Source organism: Bos mutus, chromosome 1 (genome assembly GCF_027580195.1).
Source record: "Bos mutus isolate GX-2022 chromosome 1, NWIPB_WYAK_1.1, whole genome shotgun sequence".
Classification (NCBI taxonomy): Eukaryota; Metazoa; Chordata; class Mammalia; order Artiodactyla; family Bovidae; genus Bos; species Bos mutus.
Genome location: NC_091617.1, coordinates 81,479,255 through 81,502,296, shown reverse-complemented (window position 1 = coordinate 81,502,296; position 23,042 = coordinate 81,479,255). Strand labels below are relative to the sequence as shown.

At 40.4% G+C, this 23,042-nt stretch overlaps 1 protein-coding gene across 2 annotated transcripts in view; it reads left to right on the top strand.

Annotated features, from left to right (window-relative positions):
- The first annotated feature begins 9,027 nt into the window (after positions 1-9,027).
- Positions 9,028-23,042, top strand: part of VPS8 (VPS8 subunit of CORVET complex) — a 295,718-nt gene continuing 281,703 nt past the window's right edge. For both annotated transcript variants that reach the window (XM_070372173.1, XM_070372165.1), the window contains exons 1-3: positions 9,028-9,144; positions 18,710-18,953; positions 19,751-19,819. In XM_070372173.1, the coding sequence (XP_070228274.1) occupies positions 18,801-18,953; positions 19,751-19,819 (222 nt within the window). In that variant the 5' untranslated portion in view covers positions 9,028-9,144; positions 18,710-18,800. The remainder of the gene's footprint in view (positions 9,145-18,709; positions 18,954-19,750; positions 19,820-23,042) is intronic.

Below are 23,042 nucleotides of genomic sequence, written 5' to 3'. Positions count from 1 at the left end.
CTGTGTATGGATAAGAGCCATCTTTAGCCCTGATAACACTAGAGTTGGGAAAGCAGGGCTCCAGCCCCCACTGCTGTGTGACATCCTCCCCACACCCTCCCCTTGCCTTATTTCTCTCATCTGTAGGATGAGGGGTTGCACTGGCCGTCTTCAAGAGCCCTTCGGTTCTCTTGCAGTCTCCCAGCAAAGCCAGGGTACTATCCGCTGAATGCCAGCACCATCTGGTGGCCGTGGGCCATAACCCAAGCCCGTTCCTCCCACTGCCACCTGGTGGCCACTAATGCCACAGTAAGTTTGCATGGCATTTTGAATTATAAAAAAAATCGAAACATTCACGTTATCTTTATAACAACCTGATAATATATGTAAGGTTGATATTTGTACTCCGTTCTACCAACAGAAAACTGGTGTGCAAAGAGGTTAGGTGACTGGCATGGAGTCACACAGCAAGCTGGTTGGGTGTCAGAGCCTGGTCTAAAAGTTTCTGGGGTATTAAGCTACCTCTGAAACAGATCTAGTGGACATTATTGAGAACCTACCAAGTGTAAGATGCTCACATTCATTTAGTCTGAGAATATCAGTGAGATTAAGTGAGGCTAAATAATTCATTCAGCATGGGCATACAGAGGCAGGATCTGAACTCAGATTCTACAACTCTACCCAACCATATTGCTCCTCTTCCTCCTTCATGCCTGGGACTGGCACACAGAACAACCGAGTTTCTACTCTCCAGAATCCTATAATTCCTCTTCAGGACTGAGTCCCTAAGTTTTGGCTTGGCTGATAGTCATCCAGAATAAAGACTATATTTCCCAGGCTCCCTTGCAGCTAGATGTGGGTGGGACCGGTATAGGCAAGTCTAAGAAAGAGTCTTTGAAGGAAATGGGCATAACCTTCTTTGCTGGCAGTTTCTAAAACAGTTCCCAGTGATCCTACTTCCTGGATGTCACATTCTTGAGTAATTCCCTCCCCTTGGGTGTGGGCTGGAGCAGTGTTTCTAAGAAATAGAATGTAGCAAAAAATGATGGGAAGTCACTTCTAAGATCAGCTTACAAAAGACTGTGACTTCCATCTTGCTCACATTCTTGATGTGTCTTCTTGCATGCTTACTCAACTAAAACAAACTGCCATATTGTGGGTGGAGAAGCCCACATGACAGGGAACTAAGGCCTTCAGTCCGATGGCCTGCAGGGAAGCGAATCCTGCCAATAACCATGCGAGGGAGATTGGAAGCTGATCCTTCCCAATTTGAGCCTTGAGATTCACAGACTGAGCTAACACCTTGGTGGCAAACTTGTGAGAGACCCTGAGCCAAAAGGCCTGGCTAAGCCATGCCTGGATTCCTGAAATGATGAGATGATACATGTTGCTGTCTTATGCCTCTAATTTTTGGAGTAGTTATACAACAATAGATAACTTACATACATTCTCCTTTCCTTTTCTCTCCCTTGACAGTCAGAAGGTGGTTTGATGGTTTGAGAACACAACTTGGACCGGGATATAGACTTGGGAACTGAGGACCCCCATGAGGAGAAATGACATACATAGAGTCTGGGGCCTGACACAGTGGAACATTACTATTATTTTGAATTTTCTTTCATTTTCAGCAGAGCCCAACTCTTCCTTTTTTGTGTCAAAGAGGTATGTGTCCTTTTAGTGTAAGCAAGGCTATCCCAAGCAAAATGGTGAAATAGGTGAAATTTGCATTTGATGCCTGTTTGTTTCTGCATCTTATCTACTCTTTTCTCGCTCTTTCCCTTGTCTGATGCCCAGTTCATGTCTTCAGCGCCTTCCTATGACCATCTTAATAGAACAGATCCCAGCCCCAGACTTCCCTCTTCACTCTCTTTTTGCTATTGAATTCCAGCAGGGCTCCTGTGATGCCACTTCTTCCATCAGGAGTCTGACAAGTGTGTGCTTATTTGCTTGCAGGAGTATAGGAGGAGTGGCACGGGTGGGGCTGGAAGACAAAATACTTTTCATTTTCAAATGATGGTATTTCTGAAATTGTGGGTTTATCAGAAAGAGATATTTTAAAATAGTGAGATCTTCCAGGTTTTTCTCAACTAAGTGCACGTGGGCTGCTCTGTACTCTAAGGCTGAAGAGAAAGAGGATGTGGGAAGGCCCTAGAATGAATGGGTGAATGAAAAGGGAAAGGCAACTGTTGTCAAGAATACAAAATGATAGAGAATTACATATCTTACTTCCTTTATGACTTTGGGGAGCAATTTATGGTTCCTGAGTTCCCTACCCACCTCCCACTCTTATTCTTTTTTTCATTGCCATTCTAGTAATACTTGGATATAAAATTTTATTCTCACTAAAGGTTAGAAGAATTTGGCTTTTTGAGCTCTCATAATTTATTTTTTATTATGGACCTTAATAAATATTACGTTTTAATTGTTTCTTCTGCCTAGGGAAGATCAGGGAGTATTTCTGATATCTTTGTTTCTGGCACCAAGCATGGTGCCTAGCACATAGTAGGCTCAAGCACTCAGTACGTGCTTGTGTATGCCTAAGGGGGGTTATTTATTTCTTAGGAAGCATCCTCAGGTCAGTGTATGCGATACCCCCTCCACATACAAATACAAACTGTTATTGCAGAATTCATTTACTTATTTAATAAGCAATTATGGAGCTTTTACCATTTGCCAAGTGCTGTTCTAGATGCTTAGGTTGAAAAAATACATGAAACAGAGCCTCTCCTTTCATGGTGCTTATGTACTAGTGGGGAAGACAGAAACTTAACCAATAAGTAAGTAGAATAAATGGCATTTTGGAGGATGATAAGTACTATGGAAGAAAATAAAGTCTGAATGGGTGGTGAGGGAGTCCTGGGGAAAAGAAGGTGGCCTGTGTGAGAGTCAAATGTGCCCCACCCCAGATATTCTGAGTGCTCCCCTATACTTCCTGGCTTCCACTGCAGCAAAGCAGAGCCAGGTGGCTGGTGTTGGCCAGTGGACTACAAGCAGAAGGGATACATATTTTCAGGCCAAGGCAGTTCAGAGTTGGTAAGCCTCTTCTATCCGCCTTCCTCAGAGAACTTAGAGGCATGTGTTCAACTGTGCGTGTCACCAGATGGGAAGAACCTGAGCCTCTGAGTCCTGGATGGAGGAGAGTACTCCACCCCCATCTGCTTTGCTTTTGTTGCCCTAACACAGTGGCATTTGAACAAAGTCCCAAGGAAGGTGAGGGAGTGAGCCATGTAGTTAACTTGAGAGGAAGAGGGTTCCAGGCAGACGGAACCTGAGAATGGCATCTGGACCAGCTTGAGTTTCTTACAGACAACCAATTTCACTTCTCTCCAGCTGTCTTGGGTGGTTTGGCCTGTACACCAGGTTCCTTTTTTAAAAAGGAAAAGAGACCAATTTATGTTGTGATTGTGAGCAAAGAAAAGTGGTACAGCTATCTACCTCTTAGCCTCTTCCTCTCGTTCCCAGGTCTCAGACTTTTTTCGTTTCAGGATAGATGTTGCTTACTCTTGATGTAATGCTGATAGCAATGTCTGGATCATGCTTTCCATCCTCCCTGCCTGGGGAGAGCTGGATGAGTCGGGTTGGGTATCAGGCCATCATCCTCCTGAAGCATCCCTTGGGTGGTGCTCCCCTTCTAGCTCCTGGCCATCACTGCAACTCACCCTCACTCATTTCCATGATCCAAGGCTCCTACATCATGTGTGGGACTTTTTTTTTCTCATGAATTTAATTTCTCTTAAGACCACTTCACAGAACTTCCATTTTAATTGCTATATGCTCAGTTGTTTTGTCTTACTTAAAAAGACAAGTTTAATAAATCCAAACATTCTTCGGTCTAGATCTTAATGACCTGTACAAGGTTAACTTTGATGAATAGTACCTTTTAAGCGAAAACATACTCTCTGAACTCTAAACATAGTATAGCTTTTGGTGCTTTTTTCAAAGGCAAGGAAATCATAACAATATTCTGTATAGAAAAATTCTAAATATAAAATATCTAAGCTGATTCCACTTTTACCTTTTTCTTTTGTTAAAAAATCCCAATGCCTATGTTTACATAATTACACATGAAATTTTAAGAAACCTCTAATACCAATGTTTCTCAAATGTAAGTAATGTTCAGTGTCCTTGTAGGGGAAAAAGAGTCTCATGGACCTCTAGAATTGGCTTAAATTATTTTTTATGATGTTGCATACACATATATATCTATGTGTATATATGCAAACTTGAAACTAAGGAAAAGATTAATTTTTATGGATTTTATGCATCTATAAAACCAAAACAAATTTATAAATTAAATACAAACAAAACTACAAAATGGGGAAATTAAAATTTACAATGTTGATTTAATATAAGGAATGGTATTTTGCTGAAACCAAATTGCCCCTCACAACATAAATATTTTACTGACTACAATAGCACAGACCTATTTAACCACATACCTCATGATGACTCAATTCTCCCACTAACCTCTGTTTGTATGGTACACCACAATATAATTTGGCTATAACTCGTTGTGACCACATCATTTATTTTTTAAATCCCTCTGTGTTTTTTTCCTCATACGCCTGCAACAATTCACTTAGTGCTATTTGCCAATCACAAATCCAAACAGAGGCAGTGAAATTGCATTCCCAGAATAACTATAAAGCGTTGATAAATATATAAAGATATTCCACCCACCAGTAATCCAATACAGATTAAAATTAGAGCCACTTCCATTATCAAACTGGCAGAGCTTTTGAAAAGGATAAAATAAATGCTGGTAGGTATATGTGATGGGCACCCTTGAACACTTCTGTTTAGAATGAAAACTGGCCTGACCTTTCTGGAAAGAAATTTGGCAGTGGGTATTCACAGACTTAAGAGCTTTCAGAGCATTTCAATTAGTAATTTCACTTACAGGCTTTTATCCTATGGAAATAACTTTGAAATGTGGGCAAAGGTTTCCTTATAAAGATATTCAATGCAATGTTCTTGTTAACAGTGAAAAATAAGAAAGCCCATCTAAGTGTCCAAAAATAATAGCATCAACTATATTATCCATAATTATGTAGCCATTACAAATATTTATGAACAATTTGAATAACAGGATATAGTGTTCAAGATAGAACATTGAGAAATATGGCCATTGGCAGCAACATGGATGGACCTAGAGATTACTGTACTAAGCAAAGTAAGTCAGAAAGAGGAAATACAGATACCAAATACATACGATATCACTTATATGGGGAGTCTAAAATGACACAAATGAACCTCTCTATGAAACAGAAATAAGCTCACAGACACAGAGAAGAGACTTGTGACTGCCAAGGGGGAGGGAGGGTAGAGAGGGGATGGACTGGGAGTTTGAGGTTAGCAGACTACAGGATGGATAAACAGCAAGGTCTTACTGTATAGCACAGGAAGTGGTATTCAGTATCTTGTGATAAACCTTAATGGAAAAAAATATGAAAAAGAATATATATATATATACACACACACATGTAAAACTGAATCACTTTGCTGTACAGAAGAAATTAACACAACACTGTAAATCAACTATACTACAGTAAAATTTAAAAAACAACAAATAAACAAAAAGACATAGCATGGAGGAAAAAATAAAAAGCAGGATACAATACTGTATTTTCTACATAGTTCTATTATACAAAAAAATGTAAATTTGCAAAGTAAAAGACCCAATGAAAATAAGCCAAAACAACAAATGCTTTTTTTTTCCACCTGAAATGTAAGTAATTTATGCTTTACTTTTTTGTAGTTCCTGATTTTTTTTAAGTGTTCAATAATCAGTATACAATTGTTTTGTTTTTATAATTACCGTCAACAGCCCTGTAAAGGATAGCATGTCAGCTTGGACCATGCTCAAACAGTCCTGAGTTGGAACTGCTTCCCTACATCTATCCACAGGTCCCAGGTTTACTTTCTATAGTTACACAGAGTAAGTCCACAAGTGCTGCAGGGATATTTCAGAAGGGTCAGGTAGCAATCTTCCCCACCTCCCACCTCCATAACCCGGCTCCCCACCCCCACTTCTGTCAATTTCTTCTCAGCCCAACACTTCAAACTGTTCTCTGTCAGACAGGGTTTCTGATCTCACTAGCCTGCTTACCTTGCTCCAGACAGGCTCCTATTTAATAGGTTTCCTCTAAAAATGTGATATTCAGACCTGAAAGCAGGTCTCCAGAGTTCTAAAGCACAGTTGCAATTATGCCACTCCTCTGCTTAAGAACCTCCAAAGGCTCTTACCAGAAGAACAGACCCCTGCCCCCCCACCCCCAGCTTGGCATTAATGCCCTCCTGGATCTGGTTCCGGCCTTTTCTACCTCTAACACACTGTATACCTGTGCTTTCAAACTATGGGTTGCTATGTATTAGTGTCATGAAATCAATTTATTGACCAGAATAATAAAAAAGAGTAGAATAAGATAGAAATACCAAGTTGCATTGCACATACTAAAGGCAATTAATATCACAGGAAGCACACACACACACACACACACACACACATACCCACACAGTCAATAGGTCATAACTGAAGTCTATTTCTTACTGTGAGTGATGATCAAAAAAATTTGAAAGCCACTGCCCGGTCAGCAGCTTGTCTCTAATATAGCTCTGTACTGCTTTGATCCCACTGTTCCCTCAGCCAGGAATTCTCTCTGCTGTCTACTGAAATCCAGGGCCCTAATAAGATGGCACATCCTCCCTGAAGTGTTCCCCATTTTCCCTCAGGCGTGATCCTGAAATGATGGTCTCGTTTCTTCAGTTCAGTTCAGTCCCTCAGTCATGTTTGACTCTTTGAGACCCCATGGACTGCAGCACACCAGGCTTCCCTGTCCATCACCACCTCCCAGAGCTTGCTCAAACTCATGTCCATCGAGTCAGTGATGCCATCCAACTATCTCATCCTCTGTCATCCCCTTCTCTTGCCTTCAATCTTTCCCAGCATCAGGGTCTTTTCAAATGAGTCAGCTCTTCCCATCAGGTGGTCAAAGTATTGGAGTTTCAGCTTCAGCATCAGTCCTTCCAGTGAATATTCAGGACTGATTTCCTTTAGGACTGACTGGTTGGATCTTCTTGCAGTCCAAGGGACTCTCGAGTCTTCTCCAACACCACAGTTCAAAAGCATCAATTCTTCAGTGCTCAGCTTTCTTTATACTCCAATTCTCACATCCATACACGACTACTGGAAAATCCATAGCTTTGACTAGATGGACCTCTGTTGGCAAAGTAACGTCTCTGCTTTTTAATATGCTGTCTATGTTGGTCATAGCTTTTCTTCCAAGTGTCTTTTAATTTCATGGCTGCAGTTACCATCTGCAGTGATTTTGTAGCCCCCAAAATAAAGTCTGTTACTGTTTCCATTGTTTCCCTTCTATTTGCCATGAAGTGATGGGACTGGATGCCATGATCTTAGTTTTTTGAATGTTGAGTTTTAAGCCAACTTTTTCACTCTCCTCTTTAACTTTCAAGAGACTCTGGTTTTTCTTCACTTTCTGCCATAAGGGTGGTGTTATCTGCATATCTGTGGTTATTGATATTTCTCCTGGCAATCTTGATTCCAGCTTGTGCTTCATTCAGCCCGGCATTTTGCATGATATACTCTGCATATAAGTTAAATAAGCAGGGTGACAATATATAACCTTGACGTACTCCTTTACCTGTTTGGAACCAGTCTGTTGTTTCATGTCCAGTTCTAACCGTTGCTTCTTGACCTGCATACAGATTTCTCAGGAGGTAGGTAAGGTTGTCTGGTATTCCCATCTCTTGAAGAATTTTCCAAAGTTTGTTGTGATCCACACAGTCAAAGGCTTGTTTCTTACAGCACTCAAAACGGCTTGCCTTGTACTGTAACTTTGTACACTGAGTTCTTAAGAGTACCCGGAGGGCAGGGTGGTGTCTTACCCACTGTTGAGTCCTTCAAAGACCCGAAGCATAGTGAACCTGGTTGATGCTCAATAAATGTCTTCCCAACTGAATATTTTCTATATCTCCTTCCAGGAACATTTTTTGGTATTTTCCCCTCCTTCTATTTTCTTGACTGTAGGCCCTAGCAGGCATAAGATCCTGGGGTCCCTGTTATCTACAGTGGTGGCTCTAAAAATCAGTCTGTCCTGAAAGTGTTTATCTTTCTTGAGAAGTAATAAGAGAAATAAATATATGCTTTTATTCATTTTAAAGATATCTCCTTTATTTGAGAGCATATCTCTCCTATACTTTTGGTGTTAAGATGTATTTTTATGGAGCAATGTTGATGATAAACTAGAAAATAATAGTTGACTTTTAGTGTATGTCTGCTAATTATCTTTACTTGGCAAAATAAAAAAACTAGTAATTATATGTTCGTCTTTAAAAAGATTAAAATTAAAATTTGCTGGTTGCAAACTCTGAAAGCCTGGGAATCAATTACCCTTTCTGGGCTGGCTGAAGATAGGTTCACTTTCTTAAATGCTAGATAAATTCACTAGGGCTGGAGAAGGGTTTCTCTTCTCGAGGACTATTATTTATTGATCTGCGCTCCTCCTCTGTTTCCACTCTCTAGTTCCTAAATATGTTAAAGTGAAGTGAAGTCCCTAAGTCGTGTCCGACACTGCGACCGCATGAACTATAACCTACCAGGCTCCTCTGTCCATGGGATTCTCCAGGCAAGAATAATGGAGTGGGTTGCCATTTCCTTCTGTTGCTGCTGCTAAGAGGCTTCAGTCGTGTCCGACTCTGTGCAACCCCATAGACGGCAGCCCACCAGGCTCCCCCATCCCTGGGATTCTCCAGGCAAGAACACTGGAGTGGGTTGCCATTTCCTTGTCCAGTGCATGAAAGTGAAAAGTGAAAGTGAAGTCGCTCACCCCATGGACTGCAGCCTACCAGGCGCCTCCATCCATGGGATTTTCCAAGCAAGAGTACTGGAGTGGGGTGCCATTGCTTTCGCCGGCCATTTCCTTCTAATTACCCCTTAAATTCCTTGACCTAAATGTATCTCTGGCCCTTTAAATGGGGGCGTGGCGTAGCGTGGCGGACCGCCCAGGAGAGACCCGGGAGAGATGAAGAAAGCGGAAGCGTGGCCAACGGGTATATACTGCGCGTGCGTGAGGCTAGAGCAGCGGGCGGGGTCACGTGGTCCGTAGGTGGTCCGGGGGTCCTAGGCTGGCGCGGCAGAGAGCTCAGGTAAGGAATCTCTGGAGAGCGGCCCAACAGGGTGGGGACGTCGGTCGGGGGCTGTACGCGGGGCGGCAAGAGAACGCGGGCCGGGTCCCTGAGCCTTGCTCCTTTCCGACAGCGGCGCGGCTTCAGACAGGCTAACTGGACCAAGGCCCACCGGCCGGGCGGGGTTGTTCTGGGGCGGAGGGGAGTACCCTGTGTTTGGCCTGGAACTGGGTTAGTTTCCACTTGTTGGTTTCATAGAATGAGAGGCTGAGGTGCAGGGGCACTTGCTTACCCAGATTGTGAGTCTTGGAGGCCGGTAGTCACTCCCCCAGAAGAAACAGGTGTGTAACCTGCCTTTGGGGCCTGGGGCACAGGTGCAGGCTCGTCCATCCCTCGAGGCCTGGGATGAGTGTGCTTCTCTAGTGTGGAGCCGAGGCTTAGGCGGGGTGTCCACCTCTTAGGATTTGTGCGCACCCTGTGAGGTTCGGTCCAGTTTCTCTCTCGATGCGAAGTGTGCCCTAGAGTGAGGGCAGCAGGGGACACGTGGGTCTCTAACGTTCGAGGCCGTTCCTTTGTGTCCTGGTTAGTTCTCCAAGTGTGGTACTCGGGGGAAGTGGTGGTGGCGGGGAAGGGCAGAGTTGCCTAAAATGTTTGGGTGTGTTTCAGAGGAGAGAAGGTGGGATGAATTAGTGTCAGTAAGAGAGGATCCATGCCACCGGTTTTCAGTAACTGCTGGGGACCCTTCTTCAAACAGGCATGCCTCCTTCATGCCCTGCTAATATTAGGTTGATCCTAGAATGGTCAGGAAGGCTGTGTCCAGTACCACACTCCCGCCACCCCAAAGAACAAACCAAACGTGGTTGTTAACTTGTGGTGCCAGCTTTACTCCAGATATCAGCGATTAGGAGATCAGTTACGAATCAGGTGTGTATTTCAAGTATCTGATGTAAATAGGGATGGAGACTCTACATGTGTTTGTGTAAGATATAGGTTGGCTCGTGGTTAAACTTAAGAGTAGATATTGAAATCTCTGGTAATAGCTGGTGTATTCCGTAGAATGCAGAATAAAGATAAACAAGAAAAACTTCTGGTTGATCTTTTGGGTTTCTTATCTCAAAGAGACATAGGTGAAAAAATTTTCTCCAGGGGTCAAGGGAATAGTATGTTGCTTATCCTTTATACATTTCCTTTGTACCTGGACCAGTATCAGCAGATGGGTGTTTTCTGTCTTCCAGAATACTGGGACATCTTGGTGACTTTTCAGCTCTTTCCCACCCTTTTATAGACATTTCAACCACTGTGGTATCAAATGTCAGTTATGTATGTTAATGAAAAGTAAAGCCTGTTGAACTTGTGTATTTAACTTTTGATATGTTTATAGTTTTCACAAGAGTTTAGATATCATCTTAACCTACAGCTTCAGGTGTCATCTGTACATATTTGTAAGAACAAACTGTTCTATTCTTAAATGGATCTTAATGTTTGAATTATCTTCATTCTGTTTAACAGCCTTTCTGTTACTTCATCCAACCTTAAGCACCACAGAGAGAAGAGGAAACTCCTACCTCTAATATTTATAAATTTCAGGAAAGGACACTGGTTGGCCAGATTGGATATAAGAGTGTCATGTGCTTATTCTTCTGGCTAAGCAGATAGGATATTTGATTGGCAGAACCACCAAAATTACATGGTTGAAACCTGTTTCTGAAGTCCATGAGTAAAGTGAAATGAGTACCCTTAAGTGTGATGCCCAGTTAGCTACAAATAACATCATCCTTGATTAAAACTACCTTCACATGGATCAGAGTATAAGTTTTCAAGTCCTGTGCTCTATGTGCTACACCAGCATAATGAAATTAGAAAGACAACACTTTCAGACTTTTTTTCTGTCTTACATGTAAGTGTCTGGTTGCAGTTCAAGGTTAAAGTGACTTATTTCCACATCACCTGTGACTGGTGGTATAATATCTTTACTGCTGGTTTCTGAAATCTTATTTTTTCAGTTTTTCCTAGGTCCTTGAAGAAGGTTCCCTGGTAGCTCAGCTGGTAAAGAATCGGCCTGTGATATGGGAGACTTGGGTTTGTTCCCTGGGTTGGGAAGATTCCCTGGAGAAGGGAAAGGCTACCCACTCCACTCTTCTGGCCTGGAGAATTTCCATGGGGTTGCAAATAGTCAGACATGACTGAGCGACTTTCACTTTTGAAAAAGTACCTTGAAAACTGAGTACCACCGCAGTACCCTGTGAAGGAGTCATGTAGGAGCCTGACATATGATCTCTTAGGAAGTCAGTCACAGCCAGTTTTTGCTGCATGTTGGAACAGCATGCTGTGTGTTACTTTGAGCACAGGTGAAATGGATTGTGTGTGAGGCATGTGAGAAGTGAGACTGATGAAAGACTAGCAGATACCCATCCCTTCCCCACACACGCTCAGAAGCTTGTAGTTATTGAGTGGAATAGTATGCAGAGTCCAGGTCCTATGAGAATCATTTCTTTTTTTTCCTTTCTGTTTGCCTAAGATAATGGTTGAATTCCTGTAAATTGAATGAATGTACGATGTGCATGCTTAGTCACTATAGTCATGTCTAACTCTTTGCAGCCTTATGGACTGCAGCCTGCCAGGCTCCCCTATCCATGGAATTCTCCAGGCAAAAATACTGGAGTGGGTTGCCATGTCCTCCTCCAGGGGATCTTCCTGGCCCGGGGATCCCGACCCAGGCGTCTCTTAACCCCACCTGCATTGGTATGCGAATTCTTTACCACTAGTGCCTCCTGGAAAGCCCTGAATGTATATTTTCACTATTTTCATCTTGGCCTATAGGTTGAATTAATGTAAAACAGCACAAAATATTTGAAATTATGGAGTTTGTGTCATGTCATACATGAGCAAAATGGTCATTTAAAAAAAGTTAGAGATTGAAAAAAAACAATTGCAGAGAGGGGAACTTGCAAGGTAGGGGGCTTTTGGGGAGTAGAATGACTAACCATATTTTATTTTGAATGACCAGAACTGCTGTTTAAGGCTCTAGAAGCCAGTGATGCAGCATTGCTTGGCTGTTTCTGTGGGGAGGGTGAGGGGATGCATGGATTGGTGTAATTAGGCTACTGTGTAATTAGGCACTGGGAATACAGTGATGGAAAAAGGGCAGATGTGATCTTGGCTTTCTTGGAACCCACATTCCAGTTGAGTGAAGGAAATGGAGGTTCAGACAGTGAAAAAAATGATTGTAATGTGATAGGTGTAATAAAAGGAGAACAATGTTATAGGTACCTACTAACTGGGAACCTAGTCTAGTTGAGCAGGAAAAAAGACTTTTGAGGAGGCAAGGGTTTAGCTGATATCTGAAGGATGAATATGATCATCTGTAGTTGACAGGCCTGATTGCATTAAAGTGGAACTCAGTTATAACTTGGCTTATTATGGCATAGATTCCTATATGCGATGAGTCAAGTAGTATCCTCTGAAGCTTAACAATTACAGGTAATAAAACTGATATATTTAATTCGCAACACGGGAGTTATTCCTGTCTTCTAATTCTTGTGTTGATCAGTAGATACTTACTGAATGTCTGTGTAGCTATGCAAGTTAGTGACCCCAGTGGTGTGGAGTATGCAAAGACACTTGGTCCCATTTCTGTTGTACAGCTGGGGAGAAAAGATGTAGTCATGTGGTAAGTTAACTAATGAAGGCCAAGGTGCTATTCTAGATGTTCATTCTGGATTCTGAGGATGCTTAGGTAGGGAAGGTTCCCAGAAGGAAGGACAGAATGAGGGAATTTAGATAAATGGAAGGAAAAGGAAGGGAACGTGAGCTAGTGTGAGCAGACATAGGAAAAATGGAAGCTATTCTTGAGGGACTCTGGATACATATAATAAGGTTAGTTTTAAAGGAACTATTATTCTGCCTGGAATGGCTTAAATTTTTGAATTTTATCCTGTAGGCATTGGGGAACTGCTAAAATTGAGCCCATTTACCAGAGTAAGATAATAGAAAACCTCACAGAAGTTCATTCTCTGTTACATTTTTCTTCACAAAACAAGCCACAAGAAGACAAAACGAATAGAACAGGAACACTTGGATTGGAAAGACCAGAAACAAAGTTGGCATGTAAAGTTGCTTCCAGGTCATGATTTTGTGGTATCTTTCAAAGGCTATAGTGTATTAGGAAAAAACCCAACTTGATTTGATTTCAGGGTAATGTGGTAAGTGTCTCATATAACACTTTTGGGAGGAAAAGAATGTCAGCAAATTAAACAGATCCTGAAACTTGAACAGCTGGGAATGTCTGCTGAAGTTTAAAAAAAAAAAAAACACTACTAGAAGAATTCCACTTTAACCTGGCTTAATATAGGTCACATTCTAGGGTTCTTATTCAGTTGGCCAGTGTCGTAATGGGGTCATTGCTGTTTATATGGTACACGTCTTTTTTTTTTCCCTCAGGTGTTCCTTGGGCCTCCTTTATTCATTGGTCGGGAATAATTAAGAGGGTGTAGTTTTGGGAGCTCTCAGGATGTCAGACGATCTTTGGTTGAAGCTATTAAATTATTAGTATAGTAGCCCTCAGAAATGGACAGCATACTGGGTAATCATGATTCTGTGATATACATTCTCTGTTAGATTAATCTGATTCACGTAACCTGTTGTGTAGTTTGAAGGTACACTCTGGCGTGGCATCCCCTTGAGAACTATAAAAACCCTAGATTATGGGATGGTTGGGTGAAAACTAGTTATAGAATGTATTTCAAGAGGAAATTACTAGTAGTTCATTTCTTTGTTCTGCATCAAGTGTGTAATGTCAGTCAGTTCAGTTGCTCAGTTGTGTCCGACTCTTTGCGACCCCATGAACCACAGCACGCCAGGCCTCCCTGTCCATCACCAACTCCCGGAGTCTACCCAAATTCATGTCCATTGAGTCAGTGATGCCATCCAACCATCTCATCCTCTGTCGTCCCCTTCTCCTCCTGCCCTCAATCTTTCCCAGCATCAGGGTCTTTACAAATGAGTCAGCTTTTCGCATCAGTTGGCCAAAGTATTGGAGTTTCAGCTTCAGCATCAGTCCTTCCAATGAACACCCAGGACTGATCTCCTTTAGGATGGACTGGTTGGATCTCCTTGCAGTCCCAGGGACTCTCAAGAGTCTTCTCCAACACCACAGTTCAAAAGCACCAATTCATTGGTGCTCAGCTTTCTTTATAGTCCAACTCTCACATCCATACATGACTACTGGAAAAACCATAGCCTTGACGGACCTTTTTTGGCAAAGTAATGTCTCTGCTTTTTAATATGCTGTCTAGGTGTAATATCAAGTACCATGTATGAAGCATTTCATCAGCAGTCTGCATTTGGAAGAGTTTGCTCAATAAATATTTGGGCAATACCAAGTGACAAGGGAGGGGTAGGTATTTCAGAATGCTGGTGATACGGCCAGAAACAATTGAAGTTTGCTAGTGTATTCATTTTCTATTTCTGCTGTAACAAATTACCACAAATTTCATGGCTTAAAAAACCCACAGATTTATTATTTTACAGTACTATAGTGCACCAGTCCAGCATTGGTCTTACTAGGCCAAATCAAACTGTGGCAGGCCAGGGTCCTTCTAGAAGACAGTCCATCTCCTTGTCTCTTGCAGTTTCAAGAGACTGCCTAAATTCCTTGGCTCCTGGCACCCTTCCTCCATCTTCCAAGCCTGTAGCACAGCACTTCTCTGACCCTGCTTCTGTTGTCACATCTCTTTCTTGGACACTGTCTTCTGCCGCTTTCTCACACTGTTAAAGACTCTTTGGTTACATTGGGCCCATCTGGATAGTCCAGGGTAGTCTCCCCAACTCGAGATGCTAACCTCTACGGTTCAGTTATATTTTGTTTGTTTGTGTTTAGTCACTCACTTGCGTCCAACTCTCTTGCGACCCCATGGACGGTAGCCCACTAGGTTACATGGGTCCTAGGTTACTAGGGTACTAGGTCCATGGAATTCTCCAGGCAAGAATATTGGAGTGGGTAGCCATTTCCTGCTTCAAGGGATCTTCCCCATCCAGGGATTGAACCCAGGTCTCCTGCGTTGCAGGTGAGTTCTTTACTGTCCGAGTCACCAGAAGTCGATTCAGTTCATGAGGAAACTTTGCTATTATTGTTATTATAAGAAGTATAGCCTTCTGGTAGGGTGGCCTTTGGATATACTTAGCACTGGCTAGACTTTTACAAAAGTACCAGATCTTGTTTCAGGGTCTTTAAAAGAATTTGGAAATCTTGCAGTTTTACATTTCTTGAATACTTGGTCTGTGTCAGACATTATTCTAAATGCTTTACAGTCATTATATCATTTGTTCTTCACAGTAACTCTGTACAGTAGGTAATCATATTCCTGAGAGTTGGGAGTCTTAATTGTGACTCCCCCCCCAACCCCCCCCCAGAAATAAAAGAAAAACTGGGGGACTCTGTTGGCTTATGTAGCCTAAATGCTGGAAAGCTATTCCGGAGCTAACATCATACATAAAAGATGGGAGCCTGGGGCCTGCATGATATCAGTCCACTCTTTCCTCCTCTTCTCTGTTTCTGGTTATAGGTTGCTTTCATTCTTGAGTAAGAATGAAATTTGTACCGAGAGAGTAAATTTTGTTGGTAGAGACAGTGACAGATGCATAGTTGGTGTTGATATGTATTGAATAAATGACCTCCTTTTCTGCAGAATGGGATGGGGTAGAGGTGGGGAATATTGCTTAGCCTTATTATTCATTGTTTAACGAACAGCGGGAGTGGCTCTTCCTTACCAGTTGCATTTTGGTGCATCTTGGTGAAGGACCCTGGATGTATTGTGCAGTCTTTGTTACTAGGGGCTTTTTTATTGACAGCCTCCACAGGAAGCAAATAGTTTGAAACAGCTTTCCCCAGGACAAGAGGTGATGCTCTGGGCAAGCAGCACAAATGGCCACAATATTTCATCTTACAGATATAGAAATAGAGGAGCTCAGAAAGGGTAGACTGATTGACCAAGGTCATAGATAGGAACTGGTAAAGTCCAGATTCAGATACGATTTTAATTGACTCTTTGGTCTATATTCTTTCCAGTTTGCCACCACATCACACTAATAGGAGGTCCGTGAAGTGATGGTTGGAAATGAAGTAGGGTGGCATGGCAGGGTGATGTTCTTTTTTCAGAGAATGCTTGATTTCTTGAAACTTCTTCAGCCTGCTACTAGAGTTCATAGATGCTGAGCTGTTTTGAGAACCTCTTATTAACTCCAGATAGAAGATATAAAAAGAGCCAGGAAAAAATTGTTTTCCTTTTGGAGTTATTTTGGGGACACAAATGTGAAGAATGAAACGTTTTAGGTTATAGAGTCATTTAAAGTTTTTGTTATGTAGTTTTTTCCACTATCTTAAAAAAATGTATAAGAATAAAACTTAACTTCTTCAGGAAACACTGATTGTGAATATTTGTGCATATTTGTAAGCATCCCTTGACTAATTGAAATCATTTTTGCTAAGTGGTACAAATAAGAGGGAACTTTATTGAGAAGTAATTTGTCATAAGCCAATTCAGTCTTCTTTGAAGAAAGGCTCATAAAGGCTAATATTGCTTCTGCCTTTGGCTTATTGCAAAAGGAGAAGTACATTTAGTACCCGAGATTGGAAAGATGCTTTCAAATGTTGCCAGACACAGAGTACCCTCAGTTATGTCTTCTAGGAATGTAGTCGATGGCATGTGTTTGTAGGCCAGAGCCTCAGAGTCTGTCTTCTGTGACACGTGAAAGGAATTAATCTGTTTGGTAATACACAAATGTACTAGCTACACAAATTGGTTTCAGCTCTTGAAAATCAGTCTTCATGAGTCTGTGTCTTATGCATAGTAGATATTCATTTTTAAAAATTATAAAAATAAATATCAAAGGAAGTGAAATTTACGTTAAACACTTAAAAATGAGCCTGCTGCTGCTGCTGCTAAGTCGCTTCAGTTGTATCCGACTCTGTGCGACCCCATAGACTGCAGCCCACCAGGCTCCCCTGTCCCCGGGATTCTCTAGGCAAGAACACTGGAGTGGGTTGCCATTTCCTTGTCCAGTGCATGAAAGTGAAAAGTCAAAGAGAAGTCACTCAGTTGTGTCTGACTCTTAGCGACCCCATGGACTGCAGCCTACCAGGCTCGTTCGTCCATGGGATTTTCCAAGCAAGAATATTGGAGTGGGGTGCCATTGCCTTCTACGAAAAATGAGCCTAATTAGATAAAATTGTCCATGAGTTTTGGGCATGTTATTTTTTAAAAGAACAATAACAACAACTAATTGTCAACTCCCTTTAAGAAAATTAATTCTTTCAGTGGCTCAGTGGTTGTCAGCTTTTTTTTCTGCCTTCACTTCAGTAAGAAAGAGTAAGAGGAGTTTGTCTGGTGGGGAAGTTTGGTGGTATGTGAGCACTTAGTTGCTCAGTCATGCCTTTGACTCTTGGTGACCCCACAGACTGTAGCCTGCCAGGCTCCCTGTCCATGGATTTCCTAGGCAAGAATACTGGAGTGGGGTGCCATTGCCTTCTGCTCTCTGCGGGTGGTATATCATTTGAGAAAGCTTCCTACTGAGAATTAGTGCTCATGGGGTACCATGGGAAACACCTAGTCTAGAAAACAAAATTACCTTTGCTTTTATTATAATCATTACTGTGGCCTTGTTTCTATTTTCATATTTTTGTTTTTTTATTGTATACAGGCAGAGTTAAGTGATAAACGTTTTAAAGTTTGGTCACTTATATCCTAATTATTAACAGAAAACATGTAAGGGCAAATTTAATGGTTAAACTATGTATATTTTTTCCTGAGTATATTTTTAGTTTTTCAGAAATTTTGCAGACAGTTGTTTTCTAGACAGTTTTTTTTAAAGTAAACCAGATTATGTTTCTTTTTGATATGATAGTGTATCATTATACACTGATAGACCTGTGAAAAAACAAAATTTGCATACATTTCTTTTTCTTTACTGTCTCTGCCTTCCCTTATCCAGCCTTCTTTCTAGAAATCTCTAGTCAGCGGTGGCATTATTTTACACTGGCATCAGTGTGGTCTCCTCTAATAGATCTGAACCTTTAGACTTGCTGGTGTCCTGTTAAGTGACTTGCTACCCATTGTGGGCCCTCTGTGTCTACACTAAGTTTCCCTTGGAGGTCTCTGGCCCTGTCTGGATGCTGATGACGAAACTGGTCTGTATGCTTATCTTCACGGAGAACTGGAGATCTGCTCAGGTTTGGGAATGTGAAGAAGGGGTTAACTACAGATTTTGGCACCAGTTACCCTCTTGTTTTTAGGTACATAAATCTGGTTGGTACCAGGTCTAGTGGTTGAGCTTGTCCTATGTCATCACTGTCACCAGATTTAGGACTTTGGGTGGTGGGCCACTTCCCAGACTCCTAAGTCAGATATTCCTCCTTTGTGCTCCCATAAAAACCCTCCCCCCATATCATAGCTCGTACCCTAGGATTGATTTCTCTTTGTCTATAATCAGATGATTGAGTGAAATCAGTTTCCACAAAAGTCTGACCCAGTAAGTCTTTGGTATGTCCATTTGAGGATATCTAAGTAATATATTTTTTCTTTTTTGAAAGGAGATCATCATTCAGTTCATCATGATCTGAGGCCAAAAAAACAAAACAAAAACTTGCTTGGATTGACTGAATACAGTTATTAAAAGTAAACATGGAAAATGAACCAGACCATGAAAATGTGGAACAGAGCCTCTGTGCCAAGACTACTGATGAGGAACTGAACAAGTCTTTCAGTCTAGAAGCTTCACTTTCAAAATTCTCTTATATAGATCTGGACAAGGAACTGGAGTTCAGAAATGATCTGGTAAAAATTCAGCTTTTGTCAAGTGATGATGTTTAACCAAAATGTTGCTTAGAGTGCACTTTATAATTCAAAGACTCTAATTTCATCATTTTTGCATAGATTAATAGGCATCTATATACAGTTTTATGAAATAATGCTACTCTTCATTTCTATAGCTGATTATAGTTTATAAAACACTCTAATACATCTTCTCATTTGAGCTTCACAACGCTCTGCTACTCGTTTTTACAGGGGAAGAAACTGAAGTGCAGCTATGTTAAATGATATCTCTATCATAGTGCTGGCGGTAGACTTAGAATTCTTGTGCAGTGATTTTTTTTTCTCACTGATCTGATATCAATAGGTTTTTGTGACGATATGAATATTTAATAACAAGTTGTTTGACCTAATCATCCACCACCATAATTTATGAAATAATTAGGAAATTCAGTGTCAGACCTTTGTATATCTCTTATGACTTAGAAGTTCAGGGTTTGTCGTAAGAAATGCTGTTTTGTTTAAGAAAGCAGATACCAAAGCCCTTCAACAGAAGCTTTCTGGAAAGGATTGTTAGGATGTTGCCGTCAGTGCATATTTGTCCTTGATAAACTCTGAATATGTGGATAGAAAAGGAAACAGTTCTGTAGTTGTTTGACCTAACCCTTAATATCATGAATTATTGAGTTGGCTTTCCGTGAGAAGAGTTTGGTGGTCTGTTTGTCTTCTAATGGATAATGGTTCTAATCAATTAAAACACCCTTCCAATTATAAGAGGAAAAGCATTATTATGTGAGTATTAATTTCTTTTCTCTATTTAGATTGATGATAAGGAGTTCGATATTCCTCAGGTTGATACTCCTCCAACACTGGAAAGCATACTAAATGAAGTAGGTATATATTAACAGTCGCTGTTTTATCACTTTGATTTGAATACTTCTGGGTTTTGGGTATGTTTCCAGATCTGCATTGTCTAGTAAGGGAGCCAACAGTCACATGTGGCAATTTAAACTGATTACAGGTAAAGAAAAATTAAAAATCCATTTGCTCAGTTGTACAAGGCACACTTCAAGTAATCACATGTCACATGTGGCTAGTGGCTATTGTAGTGGACAGCATAGATGCCAAGAGTATTTCCATTATTGCAGAAAGTTCTAGATTGTGAGCTTTTCAGGGGCAGAAGCCATGTCTTGTTCATCTCTGTGCCCAGGACAATACCTCATACTTGGGCCGACTAAAGAAATGTTTTATTAAGTGAGTTGAAATACTAAATTCATGACACTTTTGAGATTTGTATTATGTTTTGATAATGTCATCTCTTCCAGTGATATTCAAATAGCTCGTCCTCAGGAGATACAAAAGAGTATCCACAGCCTTGTAATGCACTTCATCACCCTTCTATATAAAGAAAATGAAGCCGCCATAGTTTATCTTATGAATACCATCTTGATTAAAAAGTTTCTCAGAACTCTGAAATGATGTTACTTTCTGAATTAGCAGATCATAAAGGCTTTACAAAGGAGCTCTTTGGAAGTACATGTTGATGAAGTGTGCTGGCTTTTTTGTACCCTGCATCTGCTGACAATTCTTCAACTCAGTCTTCTTGATCTTTTAACAACTTGCTTAAGACTCCCATTGGAAGTTTTAGCTCCTAATTTAAGAAAGATTTTTAAAAATCTGTTTCAGATCCATAGTTATGTTTTGTAAAAGATGATGCAAAGATTCCTCAACAGAAATGCTCACTGGCCCCATAGGTGGGGTTGGGCCCTGGTTTGCCTTTTTTTTTTTTTGGCTCTCGCCCCTTTATTACTTCTTTATCTATACTTTTAGGTTTATAGACAGTACTATATAGGATGCAAACTACTTTCTCTATGAATTACATCTTTTATTCTTTTAAAATATCAGCTTGATATTGCTGTTTCTTTGAATATATTTTTAAATGTTATGCTTGATCTGTATTAAGAAGACTTGAGCATTTATAATTTTGACCAAGAAGGCTTTGGTTAATGAGAGACTATCCTGTTAAAGTCATATTTATTTATTGCTTTCTAATAGGAAATCTTTCATTTACAGATGAAGAGATTAATTTGTCAGTTTTCATAACATGATGTTAATCACATAATTATTTCAATTACAAAGTGAGAACTAAAAATAGTCTTAGAGGATGTGTACAAAGCCCTGTTTGTACATCTTTGTACCATAATGTCAAAGTAATGCTCTTATGAATGAGGCTGTAGTTTATAATGAAAGAAAACTATCTTTGCAGAATTTACATACCTACTAGTATCAGTAAGTGTAGTAATCACTAGTGGTTAACTGAGAAGATGATACTTCTCAGTTATCTTCCTCACTAATTTGGGTGCCTTGTGCGTTTGGGTCACAGTGTTAAATACTGCGATTATGAAGTGCTATGTGATTGTCTCTGATTTTGAGAGAAAAATAGGACTGGAAATTGGCTGGCTGTCACACCACCAGGGAGCTCAACAGGTGGACAAGTGAAAATAAAAATAATTTAAATTGTAGAACATTATGAAGACTAAAAAGGGAAGAAGTATTGAAGAGTGATTTTAAGAAAGAAAAGGGACAAAAGTAGAAAATGTAAATAAGCACTTGTTCCAGGATATGTGGGGGTATATATATCCTATAAAATTCATAAATAAACCTGAAGAGATGCTGGGAAGAAGTGGTCATCTATTTTACAGAAAGTTAGAGATTACTGAGACATGCTAAATCTCAGAACTTAGGTCATGAAATAATGTTACTAGGTCTTGGCATCCTTTGAAACTGTGCTACTTCTGAGGTTTTTAATCTTGAAATTCCGTTCTCTATAATAATCCTCCCCCATCCCTACATTCTCTTCCTTCCATTAAACCTCCTCTTTGACCTCCTTAGGACCAAGTCTGTTGATCCTGTTTAGTCCCCATGTTTGAGAGTAGCCCTGACTTCAGATCCACTGTTGGCTCATGCAGCCGGATATTTCCTTGGAACTTTTAATGGAGATATCACATACATAAAGAAAATCTACTCAGGTCATAAGTGTACAGCTTGGTGAATTTTCACAAACAGAATTCTTCGTGTAACTGGAGTCCATCTGAAGAAATAAAGCATTGCTAGCACCCCAGAAACTCCTCTTGTGCTCCTTTAGTATTGAACCCAGGATAATCACTGTCCTGACTTCTACCAGCATTGATTGGCTTTCTGGCTTTGAACTTCATAAAAATGGAATTACACAATATATGCTTTTGTGTGTCTGACTTGTTTCCCTTAATATTGTGTTTTCAGATTCATTTGTATTTTCCTGCATGTAGTTATTCATCCATTCCCTTTGCTGTGTAAAATACATACTATTTTTTATTCATTCTACTGTTTATGGGCAGTTTTATAATATCTAGTTTCTGGCCACTTTGACAAGTGCTGCTGTAAATACTCTTATTCCTGTCTTCAGGTAACTACACACATGTGTACACACACACATGTCTTCTGGGTATGTCCCTCAGAGTAGAGTCGCTGCATCATCAGATATGGGCATGGTCAGCTTTGGTAGATACTGCCACAGGTTTCTCAAAGTGGTTGTGATAGTGTATGCTTTCTGCAGCAATATATGGATATGGTTATATAAATAACCTTATATGGTTATATATATTATCATATATATTACCATATCATATATATGGTTATATGTATATATCATATATGAAGATATGGTTCCCATATCTTCATCAGCTTTTTAATTTTTCTCTTTTTCACTTTAACCATTCATACCTAATAGGTGTGTAGTAGCATCCCATCTGAGTTTTAATCTGAATTTTCCTGAAGATTGATGAAATTGTGTTCCTTGACATATGTTGTAGCCTTTTGGATATCTCTTTTGTGAATTGATTTTTCATGTCTTTTGCCCTTTTTCTGTTGAGTTGATTTTTAAAGTATTTTTAGGAGTTCTTTATATGTGATGTATATAAGCTTTCTATTAGATGTATGTATTGCAAATATCTTCTTCTGTTCTGTGGGTTACTTTTTCCCTCAGTTAATGGTTTCTTTCGATGAGCAGAAGTTCTTAGCAGTAGTTCAGCTTACTAAGTTTTTCCATTTTTGTTAGCTTTTTGCTGCATCCTA